Source organism: Kwoniella botswanensis, chromosome 1 (genome assembly GCF_036426115.1).
Source record: "Kwoniella botswanensis chromosome 1, complete sequence".
In the NCBI taxonomy this organism is placed as follows: Eukaryota; Fungi; Basidiomycota; class Tremellomycetes; order Tremellales; family Cryptococcaceae; genus Kwoniella; species Kwoniella botswanensis.
Window position 1 is genome coordinate 16,351,845 of NC_088599.1, and position 13,809 is coordinate 16,365,653.

At 48.6% G+C, this 13,809-nt stretch overlaps 4 protein-coding genes and 1 non-coding gene across 5 annotated transcripts; 2 read left to right on the forward strand and 3 right to left on the reverse strand.

Moving 5' to 3' along the window:
- Positions 1–130: 130 nt before the first annotated feature.
- Positions 131–249, forward strand: L199_006185. Its single transcript, XR_010449969.1, has one exon. It is a non-coding gene; the product is annotated as a 5S ribosomal RNA (ribosomal RNA).
- A 226-nt stretch (positions 250–475) lies between these two features.
- Positions 476–6,534, reverse strand: L199_006186 (uncharacterized protein; the record flags this gene model as incomplete). Its single annotated transcript, XM_064891886.1, has 28 exons — positions 476–564; positions 635–796; positions 860–997; positions 1,058–1,099; positions 1,160–1,173; positions 1,245–1,343; positions 1,407–1,503; positions 1,568–1,646; positions 1,710–1,838; positions 1,898–2,157; positions 2,215–2,499; positions 2,561–2,793; positions 2,854–3,007; positions 3,070–3,371; positions 3,436–3,500; positions 3,556–3,761; positions 3,830–3,951; positions 4,007–4,028; positions 4,094–4,205; positions 4,267–4,359; positions 4,422–4,742; positions 4,805–4,964; positions 5,029–5,389; positions 5,456–5,581; positions 5,651–5,741; positions 5,804–5,838; positions 5,909–6,197; positions 6,268–6,534. 28 exons carry the CDS (start codon positions 6,532–6,534, stop codon positions 476–478), a joined length of 4,353 nt encoding a protein of 1,450 aa, XP_064747958.1.
- Positions 6,535–8,322: 1,788 nt separating this feature from the next.
- On the forward strand, positions 8,323–10,163 carry L199_006187 (uncharacterized protein; the record flags this gene model as incomplete). The annotated part of the gene is made up of 4 exons (XM_064891887.1): positions 8,323–8,487; positions 8,545–8,793; positions 8,854–8,955; positions 9,015–10,163. 4 exons carry the CDS (start codon positions 8,323–8,325, stop codon positions 10,161–10,163), a joined length of 1,665 nt encoding a protein of 554 aa, XP_064747959.1.
- A 575-nt stretch (positions 10,164–10,738) lies between these two features.
- On the reverse strand, positions 10,739–11,436 carry L199_006188 (uncharacterized protein; the record flags this gene model as incomplete). The annotated part of the gene is made up of 2 exons (XM_064891888.1): positions 10,739–10,909; positions 10,966–11,436. The coding sequence occupies 2 exons, from the start codon at positions 11,434–11,436 to the stop codon at positions 10,739–10,741; spliced, it is 642 nt and encodes a 213-aa protein (XP_064747960.1).
- A 102-nt stretch (positions 11,437–11,538) lies between these two features.
- Positions 11,539–13,611, reverse strand: L199_006189 (uncharacterized protein; the record flags this gene model as incomplete). The annotated part of the gene is made up of 4 exons (XM_064891889.1): positions 11,539–12,914; positions 12,978–13,254; positions 13,308–13,397; positions 13,456–13,611. 4 exons carry the CDS (start codon positions 13,609–13,611, stop codon positions 11,539–11,541), a joined length of 1,899 nt encoding a protein of 632 aa, XP_064747961.1.
- Between the last annotated feature and the right edge of the window lie 198 nt (positions 13,612–13,809).

Below are 13,809 nucleotides of genomic sequence, written 5' to 3' on the forward strand. Positions count from 1 at the left end.
TCTCTATCTCCATTGTGAGATCCATCAGGAAGGGAGTCCCTATGAGGAGACAGGGGCCAAAATGGTCCTCTAGGTGCCTCTGGGCGTTGTCAAGAGGTACATGTAAGCGTTAAATGTCCAATTCTTTCATCAACGGCCATAGAAGGTATAAAACATCGCATCCCGTCCGCTCTGCGCAATTTAAGTTACCTATCGCTCGGTTAGTACCAAGGTGGAGGACCACTTGGGAATCCGGGGTGCTGTTGTTTTTGGTTCATCTATCGGATGTCTACAAGTCTTAACACATGCATGACATATGCTACTCTATTGACATCGCGTTGGTCTAAGATAAAAGCTCTCGAGACGTTCCGAGTCTGGTATTGGTATCAAGGCATACATATAACGATCGTGTACCACTTATATATGGCACTTTGCACTGGCCAAGCAGCCGCTCAAGTGATCGACTATACTGTTTTCGGAAAGACCACGCCCTCTTCTACTTTTTGTACAAAGGTCGAATTCTGATAAGCCAGGTAAATAAATAAGCCACCGCAATGTTGGAAACGCAATGAACAATCAGAACACCTATGTAAGAAAAGAACGATTAGCAGTTGTACTCGTAAGTAAGACTGTACTCAAGTTGTCGAATACTCACCCCAATCCCTCCACATGTTGTCGTATTCGTAACCAAGGGATTGAACGTAATCTGAGCCATATGATAGTTGACAGTATGCACAGCTGGATGTGGCCTCCGGATTGATGAGGTAACCAGCGGCTGTTGCCAAGAATTCGGCGGCATATTCCCCACAGGTCGTGCCTATTCAACATGCACAATCGAGATGAGCATCAATTCTGTCTTTTGCGGGATATACGGACTCACCGGATGGAGCAGCAAACGTTGTTAACTCATTGGCAGCACAGCTTATCGCCTTGCTAGATAGGGTACTTTCCATTGTTGATCCATAGAACCATCTGAGGGGTGATAACCAGGAGAATATTGTGTGATACGGCTGTGGCACTGAGGTGATACACAAGAGTCAGGTTTTAATTTATCAATACTGATGTGATATTCACTCACTGTTCGGCCATGGAACCAGTGCCCACGAGAGAGCGTTTACAACTGTTCACGGATTAATAAGTCAGTCCTGGCCACACGAATCTTTGCTCTTGGGACACTCACCATTCCAAATGAAGCTAAAGTAGCGGAGAAATCACCCTCCCTCAGCACTTGTCACTTGTGCTGGGAAGATTCTTGCATCACTCACGATAGAACAAATCCAACCGCAAAAGTCGAAGGAGACAAGGCTCCAATCATGACTCCGAATGTGCACGTATATATCGAGTACACCGCCCACGTCAGCCAGCTATTGAATGTCACATCTGGTCAGCTGTGTCTGCGATTCGGTACACCTCCTAGTAAAGCTTACTGTAGTCCGCCTACCATGGCTGTAGATTCCAGGCCAACTGTCCAATAGTAACTTAAGAAGAGGAGAGTGAACGCTATGAGGTTGATTGGGAGCTCAACTGCAGTAACGTCAGTAATGGGCGTGTGGGAGCTCATCCTGGCGAAGCCCTGATGCACACCCACCGACTAGTAGTGCGGCCACCAAGGCCTGCCATGAGTAGACACCAAGTCGTTCTCTGGCGAGGTATATGCCAAACTTGGCCTTCAAGAGAAAGGAATGAAATCGGTCAATAATCTTTGTGTGTCTTCTGAATGACGCACTCACCTGATAATTACACGCTGAGTCAAAGGCGACAGGAGCAGCAGCTTGAGCAGCAACTAGGATGGATAAGGACATAACTTGAATGCCAGCAACCGAACGCTGCATCTGATAGCAATAGAAACCGATGAAGAGCTGTCGTAGAGCGCGATGGTGTCAGTATCTCTCTACGTCTCGCAAATGCCTGGACGCACACCTATGAAGACACATAACACCAATTTGGTGGTCCAATAAGATCCATCTCTATATTGAGCTCTCATGTTCCTGATTAGAAGCTCTTTAAACTGCACCGCAAAGCTACTAGCGAAAGGTGCGGTATCTTCCTTCGATAACGACCCCATGGGGATGATGACAGCCTCGGACGACTTCTCGAGATCGTTGACTCTCTGAAGGATGGCGGCAGCCTCATTGGACTTTTGCCAACGTTCTGGCCAGTTCACTTCAGTCCCACCGACTAGAGGAAGATGACCACTATTCAGCGAAAGGCGACACCTCACATTAGTTGACTCACCGGGTGCGATAGTGGCTATCAAATGCTCAGCGGGGTTGGCCCCAGGATCTAAAGGACTTCCATATCTCCCGAAGTACTGCGATACCGTGGATGATCCCGGTCCCGTAGGTCCAGCATAACAGGTCTTCCCTCCAGCAGCCAACAAGATGATCGAGTCGAACATTTCAAACAGATCTCCAGAAGGCTGGTGGATTACACAGCAAATTGCCAAGCCTGATCTAGCGGCAATTTTACGGAGGAATCTACATATTTCGTATGCGGCTTGCGAGTCGAGACCAGAAGTGGCTTCGTTCCAGAACGTGGATCAGGTAAGCGGACGTAGAAACGACTACTTCCAAGCACTCACGTTCGTCCAAAAACAAAAGTGAGTCCGGCCTTGCTGCGAGTTCAACGCCAATGGTGACCCGCTTCCTTTCCTCAACATTCAGTCCTCCTGTATCGGGACTTCCGATGAGGGCATCAGCGATAGGCCCCAGCTCCAGAAGGTCCAGAACCTCTTCAGCATATGCCAGTTTCTCTTGTCTTGTATATTGCCCAGCTTGACGAAGTAAGGCAGAGAACTGTAGACATTCGCGGACACTAAGTGATCCAGGACGTCAACCAGATTGTATGGTCGATATCTCTACCGAAGCAGCTTACGTAGAGTATGGCTCATGGACATCACCCTGTTGAGCAAATCCAGCACAGCGAGAGAATGTTGGTCCCAGCGGCTTGCCGTCGAGCAGCATATGTCCTCCGACCTTTCCCGTTGTTTGTCGACCGGCAATGGTGTTTAGAAGCGTAGTTTTACCAGCTGCAAGGGAGATTGGAGATTTAGTGCGAAACAGGCATTGTGAGCCTGTTGTATCTACTCACCTCCTGATGCTCCCATTAAAGCGGTTAATCTGCCTGGCTCGACGATACCTGTCACGTTATCAAGCAATCGTCGTTCCTTGCCCCCGACTTGAACAGTGTAGCAGACATTTTTGAATGTGAAAACGGAGCGCTTCTGGACTTGTTCCTTCGCTTCATCTGCAGTGGACGAATCCGCCTCAGAGTGGGTTGTCTTCAGAGGTTGGATGACTGCGCCACGCTTGTATAACTTGGATGACGCTGATCCACTGTCCCTCACCATGATGGTGTTACCCAAGACGACCATGATTGCGTAGATGGCGTACCTGGAGGATGTTAATCAGAGACGTTTGTAGAAGTGCGGTGACCTGCCTAGACGATTGAACTCACATTGCCCATAAAATACCAATGTTACGCCAAATGTGGCCACTGGTAAACCCATACTTGAGGCCGATCTAGCTCAGACTTCGTCGTCAGTGTTGTGAGCAGACTACGACATGTTACACTCACAAAAGTACTGCCAGATACGTCAGCGTCACCCTCAGTAGCACCTGGAATCGTGCAACCTTGATATGTTATGTCAGTGTAACTTGGTCCATGAGGCACCAAATCTGTAGCACTACAGGTCAAAGTCCTCGTGCGGAACTCGTTACTCATCAACGCCTCAAAAGCATAGGCGACTGGCGAGATTCTGGAGATCCAGCCAGCCCATCGATCTGGCAAATGGGAATGAGAATGAGGTAAAGGTTAATTCCAGTAGAAAGTATGATCTCGCCGAACTTACGTTGGAGCGTAGGGGGCACAATAAAGCCTCCACTTGTCAAAACAAGCATAAGTGATAAACCTCCGAATCTGATAGCGACGGACAGATCAGGGCACCAAGAACCAATCATGCGGTACATGACACTAATGGGAGACATGGATCAGCCCCCCTTCAAGATAGTCGAAGGGCTGAACTCACGAAAGATTCAAATAGGTGGTATCTGCAAATAACTCTCTTGATCAGCCAAAACGGAAAGGTGAGAGTGGTTGGCCAGATGATACTCACAGATGATGAACCAGAAGGTAAAGAAGGTCTCCGCTTCCGAATTCAGACCCAGTAGGAAGTAGAAAACGGATGCGAATACAAGTGTCTGCAGGGCGTACACACCACAGTCAATCTATCAAATTGGCTCAGCATATTAACGATCTAAGCACGTCATTACAGTACATCACACTAACCAGCATTTCTGCAATGATCTTGGCGGCTGGGTTGTAAAATCCAAGTTTCCTGTGTTTGATCAATAACGCACGGCCCATGACCGTAGGTGGAATCTATTTTGCGAGAGAGTCAGTCAAAACTGGTGCTTCGGAGCTATGTCCAGAATATTGTAAACACTCGCCTCTGATAAAGAGAAAACGCAAAAATATAAGATCGTGAAGAACAGCCCTCCTGCTACGGCAAAACTACCGGAAGCGTTTGCAGCTGGTTTGTAGAAAATGGATCCCACCACCACAGCCTGCAACAAGTTAGAGCCTAATTTGATGATAAAATCCTTCGGAGTCGACCGAACCAGGTTCGCCTGACGCTTGATCAAGATGACGGATTGTCTTGCAAAATTGACTTTGTAAGAGTTCTTCTTCCCGGTCCCTCGATGTTTAGAATGCTTCACCGCGGCTCGGAACTCATCGGCATGCTTGTTCGAGGAGTGCTCAGCCTGTTTTCGGAGCAATGGTCAACATTGGGTCTGGCGACCCTCCATCAACATTTCAAGCTTACTCTGTAATCTCGCATGTCGTTCAATAGCTTCTGATACTCGGGACTGGCTTTAAAGTAAGCGTCCATTTCCTCTGGAGTTTGCGGAACTCCCGGACCATCGTAATCGTGTCTGATTCGCCTTTCGTTCACACTGGTACAAGCGGTCAGGAAATCGGGCGTCCTACGACAGATTCAAGAGAAAAGCTCAGCCATCTTCATTTCATGTTCAAAGGACCGCTACTGACGTTTGTCTCGGCTTCTTCTCCCAGCCTTGTCGAATAAAGAAGGGCTCGGCGTCCTCCACCAAGCCGGCGAACACCATGCGTCCTGAATAAATTACGGTGACTCTGTCGAAGCATGTATGATATACCTCTTCCGATGCTTGGTACTGCGAAACAAAATTGATTAAACCGGTATAAATGCCGGAGAAGATGGGCCGCTTACGATCGATACGATCTGTGAGAAATTTTTGGACATCAGGTTTCATATCCCTCGAAGCTGACATTGCAGCTGAATGACTCACGTTAGTCATCCCTGTTGCTCGTGATATCTCCTTCAAGCACCGCAAGAAGTGTACGGCTATCGCAGAGTCGAGACCACGGATACCTATCAAGATGGAACATTGGGGGATCTTAGCTCGCTGTCCAGGGGTGGATAGTCGAGACAACCTACAATTGTCCCAGCATAGAACAGCAGCGTTTGTTGCAAAGACCTCTGAGAGCGACACCCGTTTTCGTTCGCCGCCGGAGACACCCCTGATGTAGTCATTACCTACCATTGTGTCGAGGACATGCGGCACTGCGATGGTAAACTTTGCATCAGGTCAAGTACCATACTGTGCATTGCATGAGCCGTTCAGACACTCACTGCCAAACATTCGTAACAGTCGATCTGTTTGATCTTTTGCATAAGTGGCTGGATCTTTAGGATCATACATCTTCTTCGGGTGTTTGAGTTTCTGGGTAAATCGACCACCACGTCAGTCTAGAGTTCTCATATCGCTGGATATCTGTCGCCCACCTGAGCTACTTCCAACGTCTGACCGACGCTTAGAGCTAGTTTCCAAAATATGATAATCAGCTATTGCTCTGTCATGAGTGAGTTTGGCATTGGAATCTCACTTACTTGGCTCGTGAATATCTTCTTCGTTGTTGAATATGATCTCTCCACCGTAAAACTTCCTTGCCTCATGCGAATCGATGGTGGAATACTTAACGTCTCCTTCGACTCTCACAAACGGACTCGTCTCATTTGCTAGAGCTCGAAGGAATGTGGAGCACCCCGAGCCAGGACGCCCGAGAACCAACATGGTCTGCCCAGCTGGTACTACACCGTAGAAGCCTGAGATGAGTTCTCGCGTAGAACCGGTTTTGATGTTGAAGAGTTTCATGACAAAAGAAGGGAAGTTCCACATCTGCATATGACAAATTTTCAATGTCAGCATGTGATGTCTTCTGGCCTGTTCTCTTGACAACAGCACTTGCCTGGAACAGGGATTTGTCTGTACTTTCCACCTCCCTAGTAAGCTTTCCCGCGCCGATTACGGTCAGGTTCTCATAACAGACGCCGAGGTAATGATACCCAGCATCCGCCAACGGGATAGTTCCCGCTTCTTCAAATATCCCTTTTCTGGTAGCGGGTCTCTCAGGTTGCCCACATTTTGATGTCGGTGTCAGCACCGTGACTGACGATGCCGCGGAAGGCTCAGCCTGAGAGGACTCGTAAGGTCTTCCTGAGTTTTCGTTGGCCATAGTAAAAGACGTATTTGCACGCCAATGAGCATGTATAGCAGAATGTAAGTACTTCCTGCGGCCTCATCAGACCTCGCATCCTTATATAGATATAGAAAACCCCACTATTCGTGGGTTTGGGCAAAATAGTGCGAACATGTCCCACAAATGAGTAAGGTACCGAGCGAGTCCCACAAAAGTTTTGTCCTTAACCCCACAAAGTCTAGGGCAGACGATATCTTGGACATGGACAGACCAAAGGCCTTTCGAAACGGAAAAGGAGTCCTTGGACCGACACTGGACGGAGCGGGTGAGCTTCATGTTCATGTGATGCTGCGCTGTGATGATATATTTCGATTATAAGGGAGGGTCGGAATGGTGGTCCCGATAAAGTCGACTCGGTTGCTCTTCAGGCCGACAACAGACAGTCAACACCGATAGGTTCTTGCAAGTCGCCCGTCTTCCTTGTTATGTGCTTTGTCATCCTTCGGAGTTGTCGTATGAATACAAATGATCGTCACCTTGCTCATGAATTGTAAGTTGCAGTGATACTTTTGCTTTGCAATCGGGCTGAGAAAACGTTTTGACCTCTCGGGTTGCACATAAAACAGACCTCCACATCCCACAAATCCCCACAACTTTTTCGTGTCCTTTCATACTTCCTCACTTTGACAGATCCAGAATAACGATCCAGCAGATACAGACATGGCATCACACCCTGTTGAGTCTCAGTCATCCCATCGAATCTACACCTGCACATACTGCTCACAAGTCTTCTATAAGCTGGATCATATAGTAGTAAGACCATCATGTCTTTGGATCCCAAAGCTATGGATAATTTGACACTGACCGTCACGCCTTTGTCAATAGCGCCATGAACGAAGTCGTGAGCATCTGAGAAGAGGTTTTCTTGTTTGATCTCAGCTAAAGAGACTCCTACACAGATACCAAGCAAAAACCGTACCCTTGCACCCTCTGTGACAAATGCTTCAGCAGACGAGACGCGCTTTACCGACATTTAAGAGCTCATGCTGGCAAACCAGGACCCTCGGAATATAGAAGGAAGAGCCTTAGGTCATTTTCCGGTACAGCAGTGCCGTCTTCCCCAATCAGATCAGATCAAGAGAGTACGTACAGTAACAGTGAACAGACTCTGGCGGTACCATCAATAATCGTGCGGACCCCGCAAGAAGAGCAGCTCCCAACAGAAGTATCCGGAACTCCGTCCGACCCGCAATCTTTGCCCAGCGACAACCCTCCACAATCGTCCGTGGGAGCAAGGTGAGCCTTACCATGTCCTCCAAGCTCTCATCCAGATGACCACTTACCTTCCTTCCACTACACTGCTATAGACATCCCCATTCTGGCCACACATCGTCGAGATCATCCCCTGCCAGTCTCCCCAGTCAAGCATCTGCTAGCCACCTTGTATCATCATCAAACAATGACTTGAGTCAGCCGCCCATCGACTGGCCTCTCACGTCCCCTTTCCCACCCATACATGCTGGTATCAATTCCGCAATAGACACCGCGAACAATACTCGTACGTTCTACGCAACGATCTTCTGATTAGGATCCTCTATTGAAAGCAAATCCAATTGATTTCTAGAATATGACCCCTCTTCGCTATCAGTCGACATTCTTGAGCTACTGTCCACATCGGAACTCCCTTTTAGTTCAAGTATTCAAGCGACTCCGAGTTTCTACCAATCACTGGGTATCAATTTGGCCGGTTCAGTGCATAACTCTCTTGGACCATTGAACCAACTGTCCTCACAGGGTGATGTTGATTGGGCGGCGCTCGCTGGCATGTCGGGTGAGCTACCTTCAGCAACCTCATCCGGCTGGTCGAGAATCGCTACCGGGCCATCCAACACCGTGCAGCTAGGAGGAGATCAGTCGAGTTCAATGGATCAAGACGACCAAGTAGCCAATAGGGCAATCACCCAAACGCATGCTCTGGTCGCCAACATGGTGCGTTGGGCGGTTTCTCAGTCCATGACCGGCACTGATGACCTGGATGTCTCGCAGTCTACCAATGTGATCTCTCAAATGAACCTGGTCTCTTCACATTTCCTTGATCGATGCTTGTCTGCCTACTTCAATCGGTTCCTGGCAGCGCTGCCCATCACTCATCGGGCGACTTTCAATATCCGCACGACGAACGCGCCATTATTGCTGAGTATGATCGCGGTGGGCAGTCTATGTCTTCAATCAGACGATGCAAGACGGCTAGGAGACAGTATCTGGAGGTTGGCGAACACTGCTGTCAGTTCCAGTGTAAGTGCTCAACCCTCACACCCTTAGCCAATGACTGACATGCTATCATGACGTTCTCAGTGGCAGGAGCTCATTAAAATTAAGGGAGATTTCGATTCTTGCCAGGGATTGGCACTAGTTACCACTGTCCTTCTTGTTCAGATTTACGCGACTGCTTCTACCGTGAGTGCAAGCTCCCACCATGAAGGCCTAGTCGACGCTGATTGTATGCGAACATGCAGGATCCAGAGCTCAAGAACAGCGCGGTGGTTGCTCAGCCTCTTGGCTTTCGTTGCGCCCGGCTAGCAGGAATGTTTGATACTCAAACCCTGACGCAAGCGGAGACTGTCTCATCAGAATTTAAGGCATTAGAAGGTCAAGCCCTCACGGATAGATGGTACAAATGGAGCGCCAGAGAGACACAGCAACGAACTCTTCTTGGTCTATACCTCATGGACGCTCAAGTCTGCTCACTGTTTGATGCTGCCCCATCGGTTCGACATACTTTGAGCCAACTCTCACCAGTCTGTACGGACGCCGCATTCTATGCTCCTACAGCAGAAGCATGGCAAAAAGTCATGGTGGACGAAGATAGTTTGTATGGCTCTCCTTATCGAGGTCCATTGTCCACCCTCTATTCCTGCAACCCCTCAAGTGGACCACTGCGCCGTAGCATTACTTCGGGCTTCACGGTAGCGGCACTTTTGGATGGGATATACTGCTTGGTGGTTGAACAACGGGATCTCCCACTTTCCTTGAGAAATGAAGAGATGTCGTCTTTGATAGACCGGCTTGATAGGTTCAGAAACGATTTTCTACTCAGCGACAAACCAGAAATTGACATTCCGGCCCTGGCAATGAAGTGGCACACAACCAGCATTTCCCTCTTGGAACTTTGGCTACCAACAGGTATAGCCTTGAAGGAGAACGCGGAGTCAATCAATAAATGGTTTTCGACACCCCAAGGGAGACGAGCGGTGTTACACGCCAATGCGATACGTCAAGTGGTTGATACAATGCCATTCTCCGCCATCTCGACGCCAAGAATCCAAACACCAGTGTGCACGTATCACGCCGGATACATAATGATGCTTTGGTTGAAAAGTCACATGTGCGCCAAGGGAGCGGGAAACTGGGATTTGGACCACGAGGTAGACTGGCAGAGATTAGGCAGCATTGGGCAAGTTATTTCACAGCGAGATCTGGTCACCGCCGTCGAAGGTGGTGGGCCCGAGACTTTTGTAACCGAAGGCGGGACTACAACCTTACGTGGAAGAAAATTCGACGCTACCGGTATATCTGCTTTAATCTCAGCTTTGACAACATTCGGGGGTACTTGGCCTGCGGCACGGACAATGACGAATCAGCTGATAGCGATGTCGTATGCATAGAGAATATGGAGATGCAGCGTGCTCTACGTGGGTATGGCAGATTATCATTCATCTGTCAGGAATTCAGCGATCCAGAACACATCAGGCGCTACTCCCTCATCATGGACGATTCAGCTGTACATGACATCAATACTTAGATCCTGGATATCGTGCATTCATGACATGATATGAGGTCATGAGTGTCTGAGGATTGATCAGTAGACATGGAAGGCAGAAAGAGAAAGTGATCCCACCTCACGCGTACTCTTATCTGATAATCAACATGTCAGAGGGGGTGAAGGCGGATGTGAGTCCGTTAGGTTAGGGTAATGAGTTTGTGCACTGATGTATGTGTATCACACAGAACAAGAAAAAAAGGTTTCTGGATGGTAAGCGCACAGACTGCACATAGTATACTGTCCTTGTCTAAGACATGATCATAACGATTTACATTGTAGCTTTGTTTCTACGATTGTCCATCTCTCAACCCAAACGAGCGTCTTGTTTCCAAAAGATGTATTGTCCATATAGAAAGCAGAAAATGTTTGGCGGAACAGGACTTGTATAGTACTTAGTTTCCGATTTAGATATCCGACCTAGGGAAGGGTGATTCGCCAAACCAATGCTTGGTTGTCCAAGGTACTTCCATTACCATCAACATATTTCTCACCGGCTTCGAAACCGTTAGTGGTGATGAAATCGTTATCGGAGAAGGAGAATAGGAAGTAGTCATTGGGGTACTCGGGATCTTGGACTGACCCGATAGCCTACAGACGCTTCATCAGCTCAAAGCAGCTGAGGATCAATGTTAGAAATTACTCACAGCTGATTCCCATTTACCATTGATCAAGCTGACATCGAAATCACCAGCGTTGTGCAATCCAAATCGCTTCAGTTGTACCTCATCAATCATATCGATGAATTCAATAGGTTCCGCAGCGACGATGCTTGAATCAAGAACACCTTTAGGGGAGACTGGCGTCACGCCATCGGTATATTCGGTGTTGACCAGATCTGTGGCACCGTCAAAGTTGAAAAGCATGAAATCCTTGTGTTTCGATTCACTGTCATCGTTTCCGTTACCTTTACCATCTCGCGAGAGCAACATCAAGGTATTTTCAGAAAGGTAAAGGACATCCGATTGAGCGAAGGTTTTCCCTTTACCGTTTGTGACTGGGAGTTTGACAACATATGAATGCTTCAAAGTCGGCGAGCCAGAGATATCATAGATGAACATTCTAGCGTATCTACCCTCGTCGTTGGAGTCAAGATCTTGCGTCAGACCAGATTGCATAAAGGCATAAAGGGTCTTGCCGTCGGGACTAGCGGTGAGACCCTCGAAGCCTTGGTTTGGGACACGTCCGGTGTCAGGACCGTCTTCACTCTCAGCAGAGAATTATAACGTTCCATTCTTGTAAGGTAACACAGCTTTAGGAGGAACGATTGTGTCAAGCAAGAAACCTTCAGCGGAATATTTCCAGATATATGGTCCGTATTCATCTGATACCCATGACGATCCATCCGCTAGGATGACAAGGCCTTCAGGATCGCTGGAGATGTGATTGTATGACTGACTTGCTATAGGCTGCGGGATGGATCCGTTTCTGAATGTTGTTGGATCAAGACCGGTGGTAGGGGTTTCATCTGCTTCGAAGTATCTAATAGTACTTTCGTACTTGAGCGTGAAACTGGACTTGGCAGCTTGGTATTCGAGAGAGGTATTACCATAGTAAGGATTAAGCTTGAACGAGAGCAAGTGTCGTCGAGAGATGTAATCGGTAGTGGTATCGGTGTTGTGACCTCTATCAGGTTGAGTTATCATGACACCAGCATAGAAACCATCAGCGTCTCGCTGGAAAGATTGAAGGTGGATAGCTGAGCCCAATGAACCAATCGTCTCGCCGTAGGAGTCTACAGCATCTCCTTCAATGGCACCGAAGCCGACGAGACCTTTGTTAATGTAGGTCTTGCCATTGAAGGAGACAGTGGTCTGGTAGGCTGGGTTGGGGCCAGCTGAAGTGGCACTGGCCGAGACCGAAGGGGCAACAGATGAAGCTGAAGTTGAGGGGTTCACTAATACTGAGGCCGAGATCGAGCTTAAGGCTGGAATTGTACTCGTCGATGAGGTGACGGAAGCGGATGACGACGAGATTATTCCAGTTGCAGATGCAGTGGAAGTGGAAGTGGAAATGGACGAGATTCCCGAAGCGGATGACATCACTGCGATTAGAGAAGTAGATGGAGACACAGAAGCAACAGTGATAGACGGCACGATGTTGTTGGCCGAAAAAGAAGAAGCGGTAGTGGAACTGCTGGTCCAAGAGGATGGACTGGTCGAAGCAGAATCACTGGTCGACGAGGTTCCGGCTGACACAGTGTTCTGAATGGAAGGAGCAGGGGGAGCTGAACCTGAAGAGATCTCTACGGCAGATGAAGAGGAAGACGTTGGCACAGGCGCAACTACGGGTGTACTGGTAGCAGGAGCTTGTGACGGGGAAGCCATGGATCCATCAGTCGATTGAGAGGAAAGAGGCGAGACTACGCTGCCAGCTTCATGGCCGCCGGTGTTGCCTCCTGTGTTGCCCCCGATTTTCCGTTGACTGGTGACTGGTGCTGGGCTGCCAGAGGGTTCCACGGATGTGTCAGTGGGCATGGAAGTGGTACTGCTTTCTTCACCGCTTCCGGGGCCAGATGCTGGCGCATTGGAAGGCTGTAAGCTATCGGGAGTGGCGGAGGTAGAAGAACGAGCCTGACCGACTCGAATGCAGAATTCTGCGAAGAATGTTCGTCAGTTTCAAAGACCAGCCTCGCTGGGCGGCAGTCACTGTGACGCACCAGTAATAGCGTCACCGAGATTCAGCTGACTAGCAAAGCTGCCAACGACAAAAGAATCTCGTTCGGATATAGTGAAGTTGGTACTGAAGCTCGATGGTTCGGCATACACAAAAGTACAGACTTGAAGAGGTAATTTGGAGGCGTCAACGTCCGGGAAGGCGAAAGGAGCGTAAATATATTCGGGAACGCCGAGAATGTAGCCTGCGCTTGAACCGAGAGAGTAGATAGGTTGAGCGCCCCAAGCGGCAATCAATGTAGAAGTCTTCGATCCAGAAGTCTATGATCCTTGAAATTAACGTTGACAGAGTTATAATGAGAGAAGCAACTTACATTTTCAACAATGACGGTAGTGAAATTTTGGGAGCTCACAAGAGCAAGGCCCTCCGAATCTTCCAGATAGATTGTCGAGCTGGCCAGAGTCTATGTAGTACTTTCGTCAGAGGCTTACAGCCAAAATTGTTCGATCTGGTTCACTCACATGAGCAGATTCAAGCCCTGCACCATGAGCAATTTGTCTACCATCGACGATATGTCTCGCAACGACCTTGCTTCGGGAGATAGGAAGGTGAGTGATAGGGGAGGCAAAAACAGCTTGTAGAAGAGGGAGAGCTGCTGCGAAGTTGTAGGACCGCATGCTGAAACCTCGGCCCACGATAGATGGACGCGAAGGAAGAATTGGGTTCTTCGCCCTAGAGACTTGCCTTCCTTATATACGTGTTCCCGGCGGCATACAGCGGTAATCTCTAGTGTTTGTTTACTCTCTGTCCGTCTGTTGGCATGCTGTCCGCCGTCTCGAGTCCACCTGGACCCTATCGATCAAGGGAATCTAGGA